The 13928-nt window shown below is 43.1% G+C and overlaps 1 protein-coding gene across 7 annotated transcripts in view; it reads left to right on the forward strand.

The window, feature by feature from the left end:
* Positions 1–13928, forward strand: part of dysf (dysferlin, limb girdle muscular dystrophy 2B (autosomal recessive)) — a 54656-nt gene that overhangs the window by 21526 nt on the left and 19202 nt on the right. For 4 of the 7 annotated variants that reach the window (XM_058624157.1, XM_058624158.1, XM_058624160.1 and 1 more), the window contains 4 exons: positions 182–343; positions 3324–3504; positions 3582–3655; positions 7007–7066. In XM_058624157.1, coding sequence (XP_058480140.1) covers positions 182–343; positions 3324–3504; positions 3582–3655; positions 7007–7066 — 477 coding nt within the window. The remainder of the gene's footprint in view (positions 1–181; positions 344–3323; positions 3505–3581; positions 3656–7006; positions 7067–13928) is intronic. The other 3 variants (XM_058624161.1, XM_058624163.1, XM_058624162.1) reach the window with 1 other exon arrangement.

The following is a 13928-nucleotide window of genomic DNA, read 5'->3' on the forward strand; positions in this document are numbered from 1 at the left end:
TCAATCACTATCTTGTCCAGAGTGATGTGGCAAAAATTGAAGTTGGTGGCGTTAAATCTGTACGAGGAGGAGTTCAGAAACAACGTTTGCAAAGTCGCACAAATTGGCCTCCAATCCAGACAGTTTTACGACGTTATACTGATTGAAGTTTAAGTTAAATCTTGTCTCATCTTCCTGTCAGATTTTGGCGTGGGGTGTTCGTAACCTGAAGAGCTTCCAGTTAGCCAGCGTTACCTCTCCGAGCCTGCAGGTGGAGTGCGGCGGCATCATGATCCAGAGCTGCGTCATCCGCAGCATGAAGAAGAAGCCCAACTTTGACGTCAACACTCTGCTGCTTGATGTGGTGAGAACACACACACACACACACACACTCACACTCACACTCACACACGCGTGTAATCAGCGCTGAGTCGTACGAACGCGCCTCTTTAGCGGCTAATGAGACGTCTGCTGTGATGTGGTTTACGTGGCTCATTTATCTTCATCAGCAGAGCCATGATAATGACGGTGGAGAGGATCTGCTTGATTTGTAGAAACGTAGCAGAGAGTGTGGATTTTGGCTGAAAACACGGACTATTCTGCAGCTGTGAGGCGTCAGAATCATACGGGGCGCGTCCCGTGGTTACCAATATATACATTAAACAGATTTAATGCAGGGTGGAGAGCGCCGTCATGCACATGACTGACCTGCTATAGATGCTCTTAAAGTCGTAGTTCAGGTTTTTTGTACTGACACATCTGCTCTTAGAACCTGCAACCAGAGACATGACAAATGAAATCTACATCAGTCTGAGTCTACAATATCTCAAGAACATGTTTCACGTCTTTATCGCACTGTTAGACAGGAAACTGAAGTTTGTAAAACACTCACTCTCCCACACCAAACCCCATAGAGAAAACCAGTGATTTTAGCTCAAGGGGACACAGGAGCTGCTGGTCTCCTGCTGCCCCGTGTGGTCACTTTGTGTCACTGAGGTGAATCTGAACAAATTAGTTTTCAAGCTGAAATGGCAAAATAAGAGAGTTGAACTTAGGGATGGAGGCAGCAGTGGATCAACAACTCCTGTGTGCTGTGATGTTACAATCATTGATTTTCTCTATGGACTTTGGTGCGGAGGTCAAGTTTTGTGAGAACAAATGTGAAAATTACCATTTTAACATAATTAAAACAGATTTTAGTCTCTTAACAAAAGACTCGGCCCCAAGAGCATTTTTACAAAATAAAGTGTATTTTCTAGTTTCGCTGACATTTTGTTTTTGTTGTTATTGCATTGAATCCAGGGAGCGTCCACCAATTGTTGCCATCATCGTTCAGGACACATTTAAAGGTGCCTACAAATGTGGTGCTTGGCTTTTGAATGAGCCTCTGAAGGAGGCGGAGTCAGGAGAACAACACAGCAAATGTCTTATTCAGATTAAGGTCAAAAGTTTGATTTTTAGGGGGGGTTTGATTATTGGTCACATGCACCACCTTTTTAAAACAAACATTCTTATGCTCCACTGCTAATGTTACGTATTGATTATAGCAGCTGTAATGGGGGCTTTTATTGGTCATATTCATGTTAATTCATCCATTCATTTCAATCAGGGAGAAACCACAGTGTTACAGGCAAACAGTGATTATTTACTCTTGAAATGTAAAACGGCTCTGAGAGCATGTTTCCACTGAGCGACTGAAAAGCTAAAGTGAAACGTGGGAATATTAAGCTTGTTTAATGTTAATGTTTCAACGGTCTGTTTTATTATGACAACTTCCACTGGACGATGGAAATATTCACATATTTTCCCCCCTTGAATACACAACCTTTGTCTGGCTCCGCTGCACTTTAGCGCTAACAAGATTAAGGTCGTGTGTTGACCAGCGCCCGGGGCGAGACCACGGAAAGCGCCGCGACCGGACGCTCAAAGGAAACACGCTCACAATGTTCCCGAAAATTCAGCATTTGTGTGAGGAAATAAGTGCATTTTTAATTTGACTCAGGAGAAAAAGAAAATAGCGTTAGCGTAGTTTATGTCGTCCAAACGTTTTGCTTTTCGTTGATTGTTTGACTTTAAGCGTTGTCCGTTTAACTTTTATTAGGCTGCAAACGTCTGTAAAATAATACTTTCAAAAAACCTGCTATAAATTAAAACCATAATTCCCCTGGTTTAGCAGTTTAGCATGCTAATATTTATATATATAAATATAATATAATAATATATTCCTTACAGTGACATGTTTTCATTTTCAGCTAGCTTCTGTCAGCAGTGTTGCGTTTTTGTTTGGCTAACACTTGACTAACATCTCGTCTGTTGTTGCCTTTAGCATTGAGACTTGTTTTTCACAGTAGTAGCATTCAGGGTTAGCTTCACAGTATAAAAAGCTAGTTCATGCTAACAACACTAGTTTTTGCTGAAGCAAATAAAGTCCACAGGCGCTAATACATTGAAGCTACAGTCAGCAATGTTGTGTTTTTTTTTGGCTTACTTCCTGTCAAGCGTTTTGTCCAATTTTTATACATGTGCAGTTAAGCGTAGGATGTCAAGACTTTTACGAGCTAATTCATGCTAAGAACAACTCTTTTTGTCGATGTAAACAAAAGCTTCTTTTAGCCTTTTTTGCTGCTGTTAGCATTCACATTACTTGAGCTTTCCTTTTCAAAAAATGTCCTAAATTTGAGAATTTTACTCTGTTACACATTTTCTTAATGTTTATGGTTTTTGACGCAAATATAATGACATTATGACAGTAATGAATTTACTGACTGCAGCTTTAATACCACTAGGTTAATCAAGGTGTAAGAGGTAAGGATTAGGATTCGTCCCAATAAAGAAACTATCTTTTTATACAGATGTCAACATTATTCGATGTATTCCACGTGATACATGTGTTTCTGAGGCTACACTCCTGTTGAATTTGAATCAGTCTCTAAACTTGGTAAAACTCCATCCATGTGTTGCTGAGTTTATGAAAAACTGAGAAAATACGTTGATGTAAACAGTTAAAGTCTTGTCCCCAAGCGTCTGAAGCTGAAATCTGTGATTTCTGTTGACGTTTAGCGACAGTTAAATTAGCAGATGGTGGAAAGGAAACATTTTCAACTGTCATGTAAAGTCAGCAGTGTCACGATATTTAAGTCAACGAGACGCTTGTGGCCCGAGATCAGTTCAGTCACATCACCGTGATGCCCCGATTGGACGGTCACCAAGGCGTGACCAATCAACCTCAGACCCTCAGACCCTCAGCCACTCAGCGTCAGGCAGGCACGTGGCAGAACCAATTACAGCACAAGGATCTACCTTTATTCCTCATTCTTTCCACTTCTCTCTCTGTGTGTCTGCAGAGACTTCCACGTGAGGAGCTCTACATGCCGCCAATCGTCATCAAAGTCATCGACAACCGTCAGTTTGGCAGGAAGCCCGTGGTCGGTCAGTGCACCATCCGCTCTCTGGAGGAGTACCGGTGCGACCCGGAGGGCGAGGGAGCGGCGCCGGAGGACGAGGAGGACGAGGCGGGATGGCGACGTAAGACGCCAGGACGCACGTGAATATGTCTAATCGTTGATAATCAACGTTCAACGTGTTTTTGTATCTGTGTGAAGGTGAAGCACCGCAGCTGACGTCCGGCGAGGTTTTCATCGACATCGGTGACGAGGAGCCGCTGGTTCCTGACCAGGTAAGACTAACCCGCCGCAGGTGGTTAAAGGTTCTCACGGTGCAGCATGGTATGGTTTGGAATGGTACAGTCCTGAGTTGCGTTCCATGTGATATTTATTTTTGCCCTGACCGTACTGTACCCCAAGGGAACGGTGCCAAAGACTGGAACGATTGAGCCTGGTTATTTTAGTTCTAGTCCTCCTGGGAACACACAACCATACTGAACCAAACTGATCCTGTTCCAGCATGGCTACAGGGTCCACACGGCGGAGTAGTGGCTAGCACCGGTTTGTGACCCAGTCCTACGAAAGGGCCCATGTCCACGTGGGTTCTCCTCCGGTTCTCTGAGTTTCCTCGTATTAATTGGACGCTCTAAATTGACCTGTCCACGGTGTGACTCCGCCTTTTGTTACCTGAATAAAGTTCATAAAGAAGCTTTAAATTAGACGTTAGCGTCAAAGTATTCCAGAAGAACCAGCTGCCTGTCCACTGCTGCGTCTTCTCGACGGGTTTCCAGGCTCACGATGGTGGGACAAATGACCGCCATCGTGACAGATCGTACATAGAGGAGACATGAACGTCCACGTCGAGGAGACCACTGAGAGGCTGGTTGACCGTGAGGAAACCTCGAGTAGTAACTGGACGTTATCGCGTTGTTTTTAGAAGATGAGAGAAGGGCTCTGAGTTCCACATGATGTTGAGGTTTTGAATTTAAAGTGCACACAGAGCACTGGCCCTGATGCTGGACCCAGATCAAGCCCCGAGGTCAGTGCTTGTACAGTTCCTGAGTGTGTGCATCTGTGTACGCGTGTGTAACTGAACAACATCTTTCCACAGAGAACATCTGTGTGTGTGTGTGTGTGTGTGTGTTCAGTGGTACAGTACAGCAGCATAAGTAAACATGTTCTGACATTATGACATGGCAACCATCTCTGTGGTCTGCGGCTGCTGCTGCAACCACGAGACTCGCGCCCGTCACCAATCATTAACAATGACTGTTAGCTTCTTTCTTTCTCTCTTTCTTTACTCTTCTGAGGTTTGTCTCTTTAAGGGGAAAGTTCAGTGTGTTTTTTAAGGGGCCACTCAACAACAACTCGTAAAATCCACGTCGGTTTAAGTCTACGACATCTTTCAGAACACGCTCCCGTCTTTATCTCGCCGTTAGACAGACTTTTCCAACAGGAAAGTGAAGTTTGTGAAACCGCTCACTCTCCCACACCAAAGCCCATAGAGAAAATCAGTGATTTTAGCTCGTGGGGATACTCGCTGCTTGTCTACTGCTGCCTCGTGTGGTCACTTTGTGTCACTGACGTAAATCTGAACGTAGATTTTTGAATGCCGAATCTTACAAAATAAGACATTTGAACTTAGTGATGGAGGCAGCAGTCGATCAATTACTCCTGTGTGCTGTGATGTTAAAATCACTGGTTTTCTCTATGGGCTTTGGTGTGGGAGAGTGAGTGGTTTACGGTACTGGCTAAAAACTGTTTTTTAAAAACGTGAAATCTGAGATAGAGACAGGAAATGAGTCATAGAGTCTATATTAAAGAATAAAAGTAATGATTTTGATGAAATCATTTCATAAAAATAATACAAAAACAAAGTGACTTTGTGAGTGAGGGGTCAGTGAAGGCAGCACGTGGTGCAGTGGAAAACCTTCTGCTGTTGTGTTCAAGTGCACAGAATCCACAGTTAATGAGCTGTAACGTGGAAAAACCACTGCACTCATGTGGCGTTCGAAGACGTTTGAGTTTCCCCCGTCACGATCCTCCGTCTTCTCCTCATTTCACCTCATCCTTCTCCTCCTCTGTCTTCACTTCATCTTTATCATCCTCCCCTCGTTCTCTCGTCTCCACCTCTCATCTGTCTCTTTTCGCACATTCCTCTCTTTATTTTCTCGTGCCTTCTCGTTCTCTCTATTTATCAATCTGACAGATGTTTTAATGTGGTTAATTAAAGGGCATCTTCCTCATCCTCTTCCTCCTCTCTCTGTTTCTCTCTCTCTTTCATTGTTGTGGTTCATTGACCACTCTTCTATTTCCTCTTTTTCTTCTTCTTCTTTTCCCTCCATCAACTTTATACCCCCCCCTTTGGTCTTTTCATTTCTGTGCGTGTGTGTGTGTGTGTGTGTCCTTCTTGTCAACCCACAGGCGCCACTATGGCCTCCACACACACACACACACACACACACAAACACAAACACACATCATTAGTGTGTAACAAAGTCATAAAACAACGATTTAAATGAAAAACTTTGATTTTTAGAAAGTTTAGGGGTCAAATCCTCTTCCTCTCTCTTGCTCACACACACACACACACACACCCTCGTGGTTGAGTAATGAATCACTGTTGTTTTGCAATTTTTAATATTTGTTTACGAGCTGCAGCAGTTTGTCAACAACTAAAATGAAGAAAACTGTCAGAGGGTGAATGTGAACGTGTGAATCTTCATATTAATCATGTCACACTGGATTTAAATAACATACGCTCACTGCTAACGACCATTCTTGCTCTTGATAACTTGATAGCTAACATGAGCTACTTTTACTCTTGTTTACTTGAAAGCTAACATTAGCTACTTATACTCTTGATAACTTGAAAGCTAACATTAGCTACTTATACTCTTGATAACTTGATAGCTAACATGAGCTACTTATACTCTTGATAACTTGATAGCTAACATTAGCTACTTATACTCTTGATAACTTGATAGCTAACATGAGCTACTTATACTCTTGATAACTTGATAGCTAACATGAGCTACTTATACTCTTGATAACTTGATAGCTAACATGAGCTACTTATACTCTTGATAACTTGATAGCTAACATGAGCTACTTATACGCTTGTTAACTTGATAGCTCACATTAGTTACTTATACTCTCATTAACTTGATAGCTAACATTAGTTACTTATACTCCCGTTAACTTGATAGCTAACATTAGTTACTTATACTCTCGTTAACTTGATAGCGAACATGAGCTACTTATACTCAAGTGGACTTGATAAATGCTAGCTCAGCTAAGGTCCAGACTTCCATGCGTGTTTTGTCCGTGGTTTTCAGATGATCCGAAAAGACTTTCTGTGCGAGACATCTGTTAGCCAACAATAAAAGCTAAGAAATGGGATGATATGAGTAGGTAAGTTATGAGTTTTGTGGCTGTAGCTGTAGTTGTCTTTGTGAAGCGTGGGGGGGATTTTGTCGCGCCGTGCTCAGTTTTTTCCTTCTCTCACAAAAACACTGAATTAACTGTTGCCGCTCTGAGCCAAACGTTGCGCGTTAGACTCACTAATACGTCTGATGATGTTAACAACTGTGTGTTTTTAACCAGCTAACCTGAGACTATATGTGTGTGTGTGTGTGTCACAGTTTGCAGATGGAGCCGGCTCAGCTATCATTAACCTCTCAGCCTCTTTCTCCAGCCTTCATGTAGGTAACACACTCATCCTCTAACTCTCATTCATTCATTCACATTTAACACAATAATCTCCACATGTTTTATAACATTTACGTACATTCTGTCTCACGTGTGTCTGTTCTCACTGACAACAAGCAGAAACAAACACTCCACAAAAACTCACATTTATGTGTCATTTTTATCAGAAATTTAAAAAACTTTGGTTTGGTTTGGTTGTGATATAAAGGCACACAATGTCTCATTACCATGTTTTTTTGTGGTTGCTGGTGTTCGATGACTCATTTATTTCTACTGTTTTTACAATTTAATGAAGATATTCATGTGCTTCATAAAAAAGTATTGTCTCAGAAATTAGGTCTGTCCCTTTCAATTAATTTTAACCATAAAATGACACATTGCAGAGATCTGGAGGAAAAAGACACGCTTATGTTTCTGAGCCGTACTTGCGTCACTCAGTGTAATTTGCAAATCTACCAACAGTGCTTTTGGCGTAAATATGGTCAGATTTATTCAAAGTTAGTGACCCGTGCAAAAACACCTGGTCAGAGCGAGAAGAAGATCATCTGCGTAAGAAGAGACGCATAAAACCACACCAATCTGCGGGATTTGGCCTGAAATGCCCCAGATTTCCTGCACCTCTGCATCAATAGTGATGTGACACGTTCTGTCCACACACTTGTGCTCAGGCGCAACGTTTCCAAGAACTTTTGCACAGGAACAAAGTGAGAGAGCGGTGTTTTCCTGGCCGCTCGCTGCGCTTCAGCTGCAGAGAAGTAAACAGTAGCAGAGATCTGATTTGACTCCGAGCGGGAACTCCCCTTTTCTTCTCATTAATGAAGTTGATTTAGAGCGAGACACTGATGGATAACTGTGATACAATGTTTGTTCTTTCACTCTCGCTCTACTCAAAAAGAAATCAGGGATCCTTTTTTTTTTCTCGACAGCGAGTCGTGCGGTCACAGAAGAAACCCGACGCCACGTTTGAACGAACGAGGCCACGCTCCGCGTTACATTCTTTCATTCTTATTTTTCTAAGCCAGGTCAATTTGAAGACTGAGCTTGACCCGGAGCAGACGGCGAGCACAAATACACTCATCCAGTCGCGCGGCCGAACCTCCTCGCTCACTCGACAGTAATTGGGGATGATTCCTCTCTCTCCAAACAAAGATATTTGTTTTATTAAGGGTCAGATATTGAAACCAGTCAAATTAAAGGCTCGGCTTTCTGTCTGGCCGGGGCCAAAGTCAACAGAGCTGCTATAGATCCTCTGTACCACAAGTCTCTGTAAGCAGACAGTTACTAAAGGCTGAGGGAGGGATGGATAAATGAGAGCGTGTTCGAGAAGCAGAAAGAACTTTTGACTCAAATGAGGGGAAAGCGGGGAGGGCTAATATCTCCTGGCACCAGACAAAGAGAGTTCACCCTCATGTGCTGTAAATCCTGGCTTATTAATCTCGCCAACGGAGAAAAAAACAGGTCATGGGCGTGTGTCTGATGATTACCAGATTACCGCGCGGCGCACTGTGCCCGAACCCGTGTGCCTTCCAAGGCGGATCAGTGGGATTCGGTTTCAGAGTTGGAGAAGTTAGCGGGGGATCGTGTGTCGCCGGGGGTCACGGCTGCTCGCGCGGCGCTCTCGGGATACTTGAGATCATACGTCGCCGCGATGGAAAATGAACATCGCGTGTCACGTTGTATCTTCGGCGTCCGCGCCTGATGACAGCATTTGTCACAGATGAAACCGATCTCTCGCTCTCTCTCTCTCTCCTCGTCGTCTGTATTAAAGAAAGCTGTCGTATAACGCCTGATTTTTTTTATATATTTATACGACTCTGGGCCGCTTTAATAATAATTGCGGTTTTCGCTGCACCTTCTCCTCTGACATCAATTCTCATCACAACTGTCCCGGTTTGCTGCCAAAACCCAGTCAGGTTTGTTAAAGATCCCAGTTCTGAAAACAGCGTTCCATAAATCCAGATACTAACTGAAGTGGCTCCAGTCCAGGACTTTGGAGGGGGGGGGGTGGGGGAGGGGATTTTATGAGACGCTCATTTATGGTCCTTTAATGACCAGAAACAAGACGTCAAAAACAGTTTACTAAATCACGATTGTTGTTCTTTTCTTCTGCTAATTTCAGCCGCAGACTGATGGAAGCTCCTCTCACTGATCAGACCATTAACCTCCAGATCCAGACTTTATCAGACCGCTTACGTCTGCGTTAATAATCCCGACATCGTACACAAAAACAAACATCTGTAGTTGGTTATTTAGTGGTTCCAAAAAAAGAGTTCAAAATACTGTAAAAAGTTAGAAACTGTTCCTAAATGTAAAAACAAGGTGTTTTTTAACCTCTGTAGCCTTCAGTTATAATGGCGTCCGTTATAACAATGGTGGTCCAAAATGGCCGCCTCAGTACAGCTTTACAAATTATTTATAATTATCTAATTTTCAGGTTCTACCAAGTGAGAAATAATGTAATTTTACACACTGGTCCTTTTAATAGCTACGTTCAAAAAGTGGAAAGAACTTACAAAGAAAACTAACAAAGAACTGTGAATTTTAAGAATCTAGGACGCACAAAAAAGATTTCTGTGAAATAATTAAAGAAATCTAACTGATGGTAGATGATAATTTGTTAGATTATGACAAAAATGTAATCTAAAACGTTCTGTTTCTGTTTAAAAGTGGTTTCAAAATCCTTAAAAAGTGTTTAATTTGTTCTAAAAGTGTTGCCCAGTCCTTTATATAAGTTTCAGTGCAGGTCAACGTCAGCTACGAGGCTAGGCTATGGACATGTGGCAAGCTAGCTTGAATGAAGCTGGCTATGATAAAAAATTTTTTTTTTATCTCAGCTGGCTAACATTAGCTAGAGGCTAACAGTAGCACACAGCACCAGGAGAATGTTCCGGGTTCGAGCTACAGGAGTCAGAATGCTAGCTTGCTTGAAAACGATCCACATTTGTGTTTTTAACGTCGCCCACACACAAAAAACCACGGCGCAAAGATCAAGTATATTTTCAAACGTTGAAATACTTAAATAAATAAATAAATAAAATATTGACACAAAACTAATTCCATAGAGTGGCGGCTGGTCAGTGCTAACGCTAACTCCTCAGTGACGACTGTGGAATTTTTGTTCCTGCATTTTTCTTTCCAGTAGAAGATGTAGAAGTCTTTGCAGTGAATGGAAAGACTGTGAAGAACTGGCCGTGGATGGAATGGCTGCTGTGTTTCGTCAATCAGTGACACAAAAAGAAGACATTTATTTACGTGAGAATGCCTCAGATTTTTACTTGAGGTTTTGTCATAAGCGCACGCGTCCAAAACCACAGCGGAGTTTATGACAAACGCACACAAACAGCTCAGCTGAAACATCTTTGCCCAGAATTTTTTCCACATTCCTCACATTGACCAGGTTTTTTTGGACTTAGAGAATCAGCACCAGGTTTTTTGGCTCGGCGTGGACCCGCGCGGTTGAGGGGCCGGTCAGAGCGCCAAACCTGCGTGTGTGGCACTGAAGCTGCTTGCGTTTCAGCTCAGACTGACGTCCACAACCGTGACTCGTCAGACTCCTCGTAGCATCTGCGTAGCCGTGTTTGTTTTAGCGCCGGGTTAGCGCTACGTTAGCTCTGTTTGAACGTTGCGAGGCCAGCGTTCCTAACTTTTGACAAAGTTAAATACACAAATATGACGGATCCCGCAATCACGCTGTTGGATTGACTGTGAATATCGTTTTATCAGATGTTCACTTGTCAAGCACATTTCTAAGCTAACGACTTTGACTGACGAGGTTGATTAGCGTAGCCTTTAGCAACACAGTCGTCTGCTTTGAATGTTTTTGTTAGAAAACATCCACAGTTAAAGGTGGAATTACTTCTTGTTTTTTGGTCCCATTGACTCAGGAGTGAAACACTAAGTGTAAACATTTCTAAAACCACATGACCTGTGACTCCGCCCCGTTCAAATTCAATGGGTATCATTTCCCTTGAACAGTATGATAATGCGTCATTATCCACTGAGTGAGTTTGACCTGAACGGGAAAATTCAGACTGTTTTCGCCGTGGAAAAGTCTCATTTGTAGCTTTGAAGGTTTGCGGCGGGCTGCCGCTCTGACCCCTGACCCCTGACCTCACGGGCTTCCCCTCTCGGAGAGCGTTATTACGGAGCAGCTCAGTGGCTCTTATGTAAATCCAGACTGTGATCGCTGAGGTTTTCTTGGCAGTGCCAGCCTCACTCTGGTTAGTCTGGCTTCTCCCTGCAGGGCGTAATGATAGGCTGCAAAACCACACTGACACCCTGAACACACCACGGCAGCCTGCCTGCCTGCCTGCCTGTGTGTGTGTGTGTGTGTGTGTGTGTGTGTGTGTGTGTGTGTGTGTGTACTCTCAAGTCCACGACTCCTGGTTCAGACAGATTAAGGCTGCAAAGAGGGTTCCAGACTGCGACGTCTATTAAATATACTCAGAGGGAAAACACACACGCGCACACACACACACACACACACACTCACACTCTCTCTCTCTCTCACACACACACACAGTTTCTGGCGCCCCTGTCATCACTGCTTGGCACCGGCTGCACTCGGAGGACACATTAACACACACCAGACTCTTCACGCCTCAGACATTCAGCGCCATACGTGTGTGTGTGTGTGTGTGTGTGTGTGTGTCATGTTCTAGGTGAAGCACCACGTGCTGCCCTTTTCCATGCCATGCTGCCACTTTGGAAAAATTAGGAATTCCATAATGACCCCCTTTGACCCCGCCCTCTGTGTGTGTGTGTGTGTGTGTGTGTGTGTGTCTGTGGGAAGTAGGCGAAAGGGGATTCTACACCAGCCCAGTGCCATAAGAGCACTTTTGTTCTACATTTATGGCTACAACACACACACACACACACACACACACACACACACAAAGAAAAAAAGTTGTTGCATGCGTCACAAGTGTGTGTTTTAAGTTCAGAGTGTTCCTGCGAGGGTTGAAGGTCGCGGGGCGGAGACTTTGTCAGACTTTAGTCGCGTCTTTTTCCCCTTGTTGTGTCAGAGCCAGTGGATGGACACACACACACACACACACACATTCATAGTGAGGACCCAGTGTCATGAGCGCGACATCTGACACAAGAATCAAAGCCAACAATGTCCAACTGTAGATCAGTGAAAAAGACTTAAGAATTCTACTTATAATTCCAAAATCTACTTAAAGCTAGAAAATCTACTTAAAGTTTGAAAATCTATTTATAATTCCAAAATCTACTTATAATTCCAAAATCTACTAAGTTCCAAAAAGTTCGAGTCATGCTGAACTGTATCATGGAAAAGTGCCTTTTTTTGTATAAAATACCTGAAAGTAGAAGTACGTTAGCAGAAAATGTCACCTTTTTTTTATAATATTACTTAAGTAAAAGTCTTAAAGTATAAGACATTTACTGTACCTAAGTATCAAAGTCATTTTCATGTAAGTCATGTAAATACAGACCATAATACCAACTCTTCTTCTTCTTCTCCTGATTTTATTTGGTAGTGACATTACAACACTGCCATTCCCTGACCTTTAACCCTGTTAACCCAAACTCAATTCTAACCTAAAACCAGGTCTTAACCCGGGAAAAAGCCCTTTAAATAAGTGAGGACCGGCCAGAACGCGCACACACACACACACACACACACACACACACACACACACACACACACACACACTCTCCCTGCTTGTTGCCAGTGGCATCAGACCTCGTAGTTTTTATAGATTCCGCTGCTTCACACTCCAGAAAATAAAAGTTAATAACAGGGTTTCATTCAAAAATGTTTTATTTCTGTTAAAAAATAAAAAACAAAATGACTTCATCATCATTTCATCCTCTCACAGAGGGAGCGACGCTGTACACTGAATGACTCACCCTGGGATTGATTCACTTTTATTTTATTTCATGTTTCATGATGATGATGATGATGATGATGAGAGTGAGTGAGTGAGTTGACGACGTCTAACGTGTGTCCTAACTTTTCTTTCTCCTCTTTAACGTGGAACACGAGGTGGTGCAGTGGGTGAGTAACGGGATCGCGTCCACGTGTCACTGCATGAGATCGGATTGTTTACTCGGTTTCCCTCGGCGTGTGGTTCAATCTCTGGTTCCCACGTCAGGAGAAGACTGTCCTAAACAAACACGAGGTTCACGATTCTTCGGATCGGACCTCCTTTTTTTTTCTTTTTTTTTACGACAAATGTGACGTTGTTTTAGCGCTACGTGTCAAAGTTCACACGCTTCCTGCCCCTAAAGACAAAAATCACAAAATTCACCCCAGAATGGTCGTTCAATCCAAAATGGCCACCTTCCTGTAGGATTCCTGCCCCAAATTGGCGATTTTTTTCAAGTGCCGGCAGGTGGCGCTATGCCTTTGACTCAGTTTTCATGTGCTGATGTTTTCTGGCTGCGTCTGTTATGTCACGCGTGAAGTTTCGAGCCGATCGGTCAATGTACGCCGAAGTTACAGGCCACTTCCTGTTTTTAAATTCCAGCGGTCGCCGTGGCCACGCCCTTTGGAATCTGCCAATCATTTTGGTGACTTTTCGTCTTTGATGTTTCGAGTACAAATTGATGTGTGGAGAAAAAAAAATATTATTCCAGGAATTCCAATAATATAAAATAATAAGAATAATAAGCTGGAAAACTGTCGATACTCAGCACACTGAACACGTACGTGACTGTTCCCTCACAGAGGAACCTCTTCATTCATGTAGAACATGAGGTTTCTTCTCGTGTCCCTGATGGTTTCGTCCACACTGTGTGTGTGTGTGCGCGCGTGTGTGTGTGTGTGTGTGTGTGTGTGTGTGTGTGTGTGTTTCCATGGCGGCGTTGCCCGTTTCCATTCCCTCA

The sequence above is a fragment of the Solea solea genome, chromosome 3 (assembly GCF_958295425.1).
Source record: "Solea solea chromosome 3, fSolSol10.1, whole genome shotgun sequence".
In the NCBI taxonomy this organism is placed as follows: Eukaryota; Metazoa; Chordata; class Actinopteri; order Pleuronectiformes; family Soleidae; genus Solea; species Solea solea.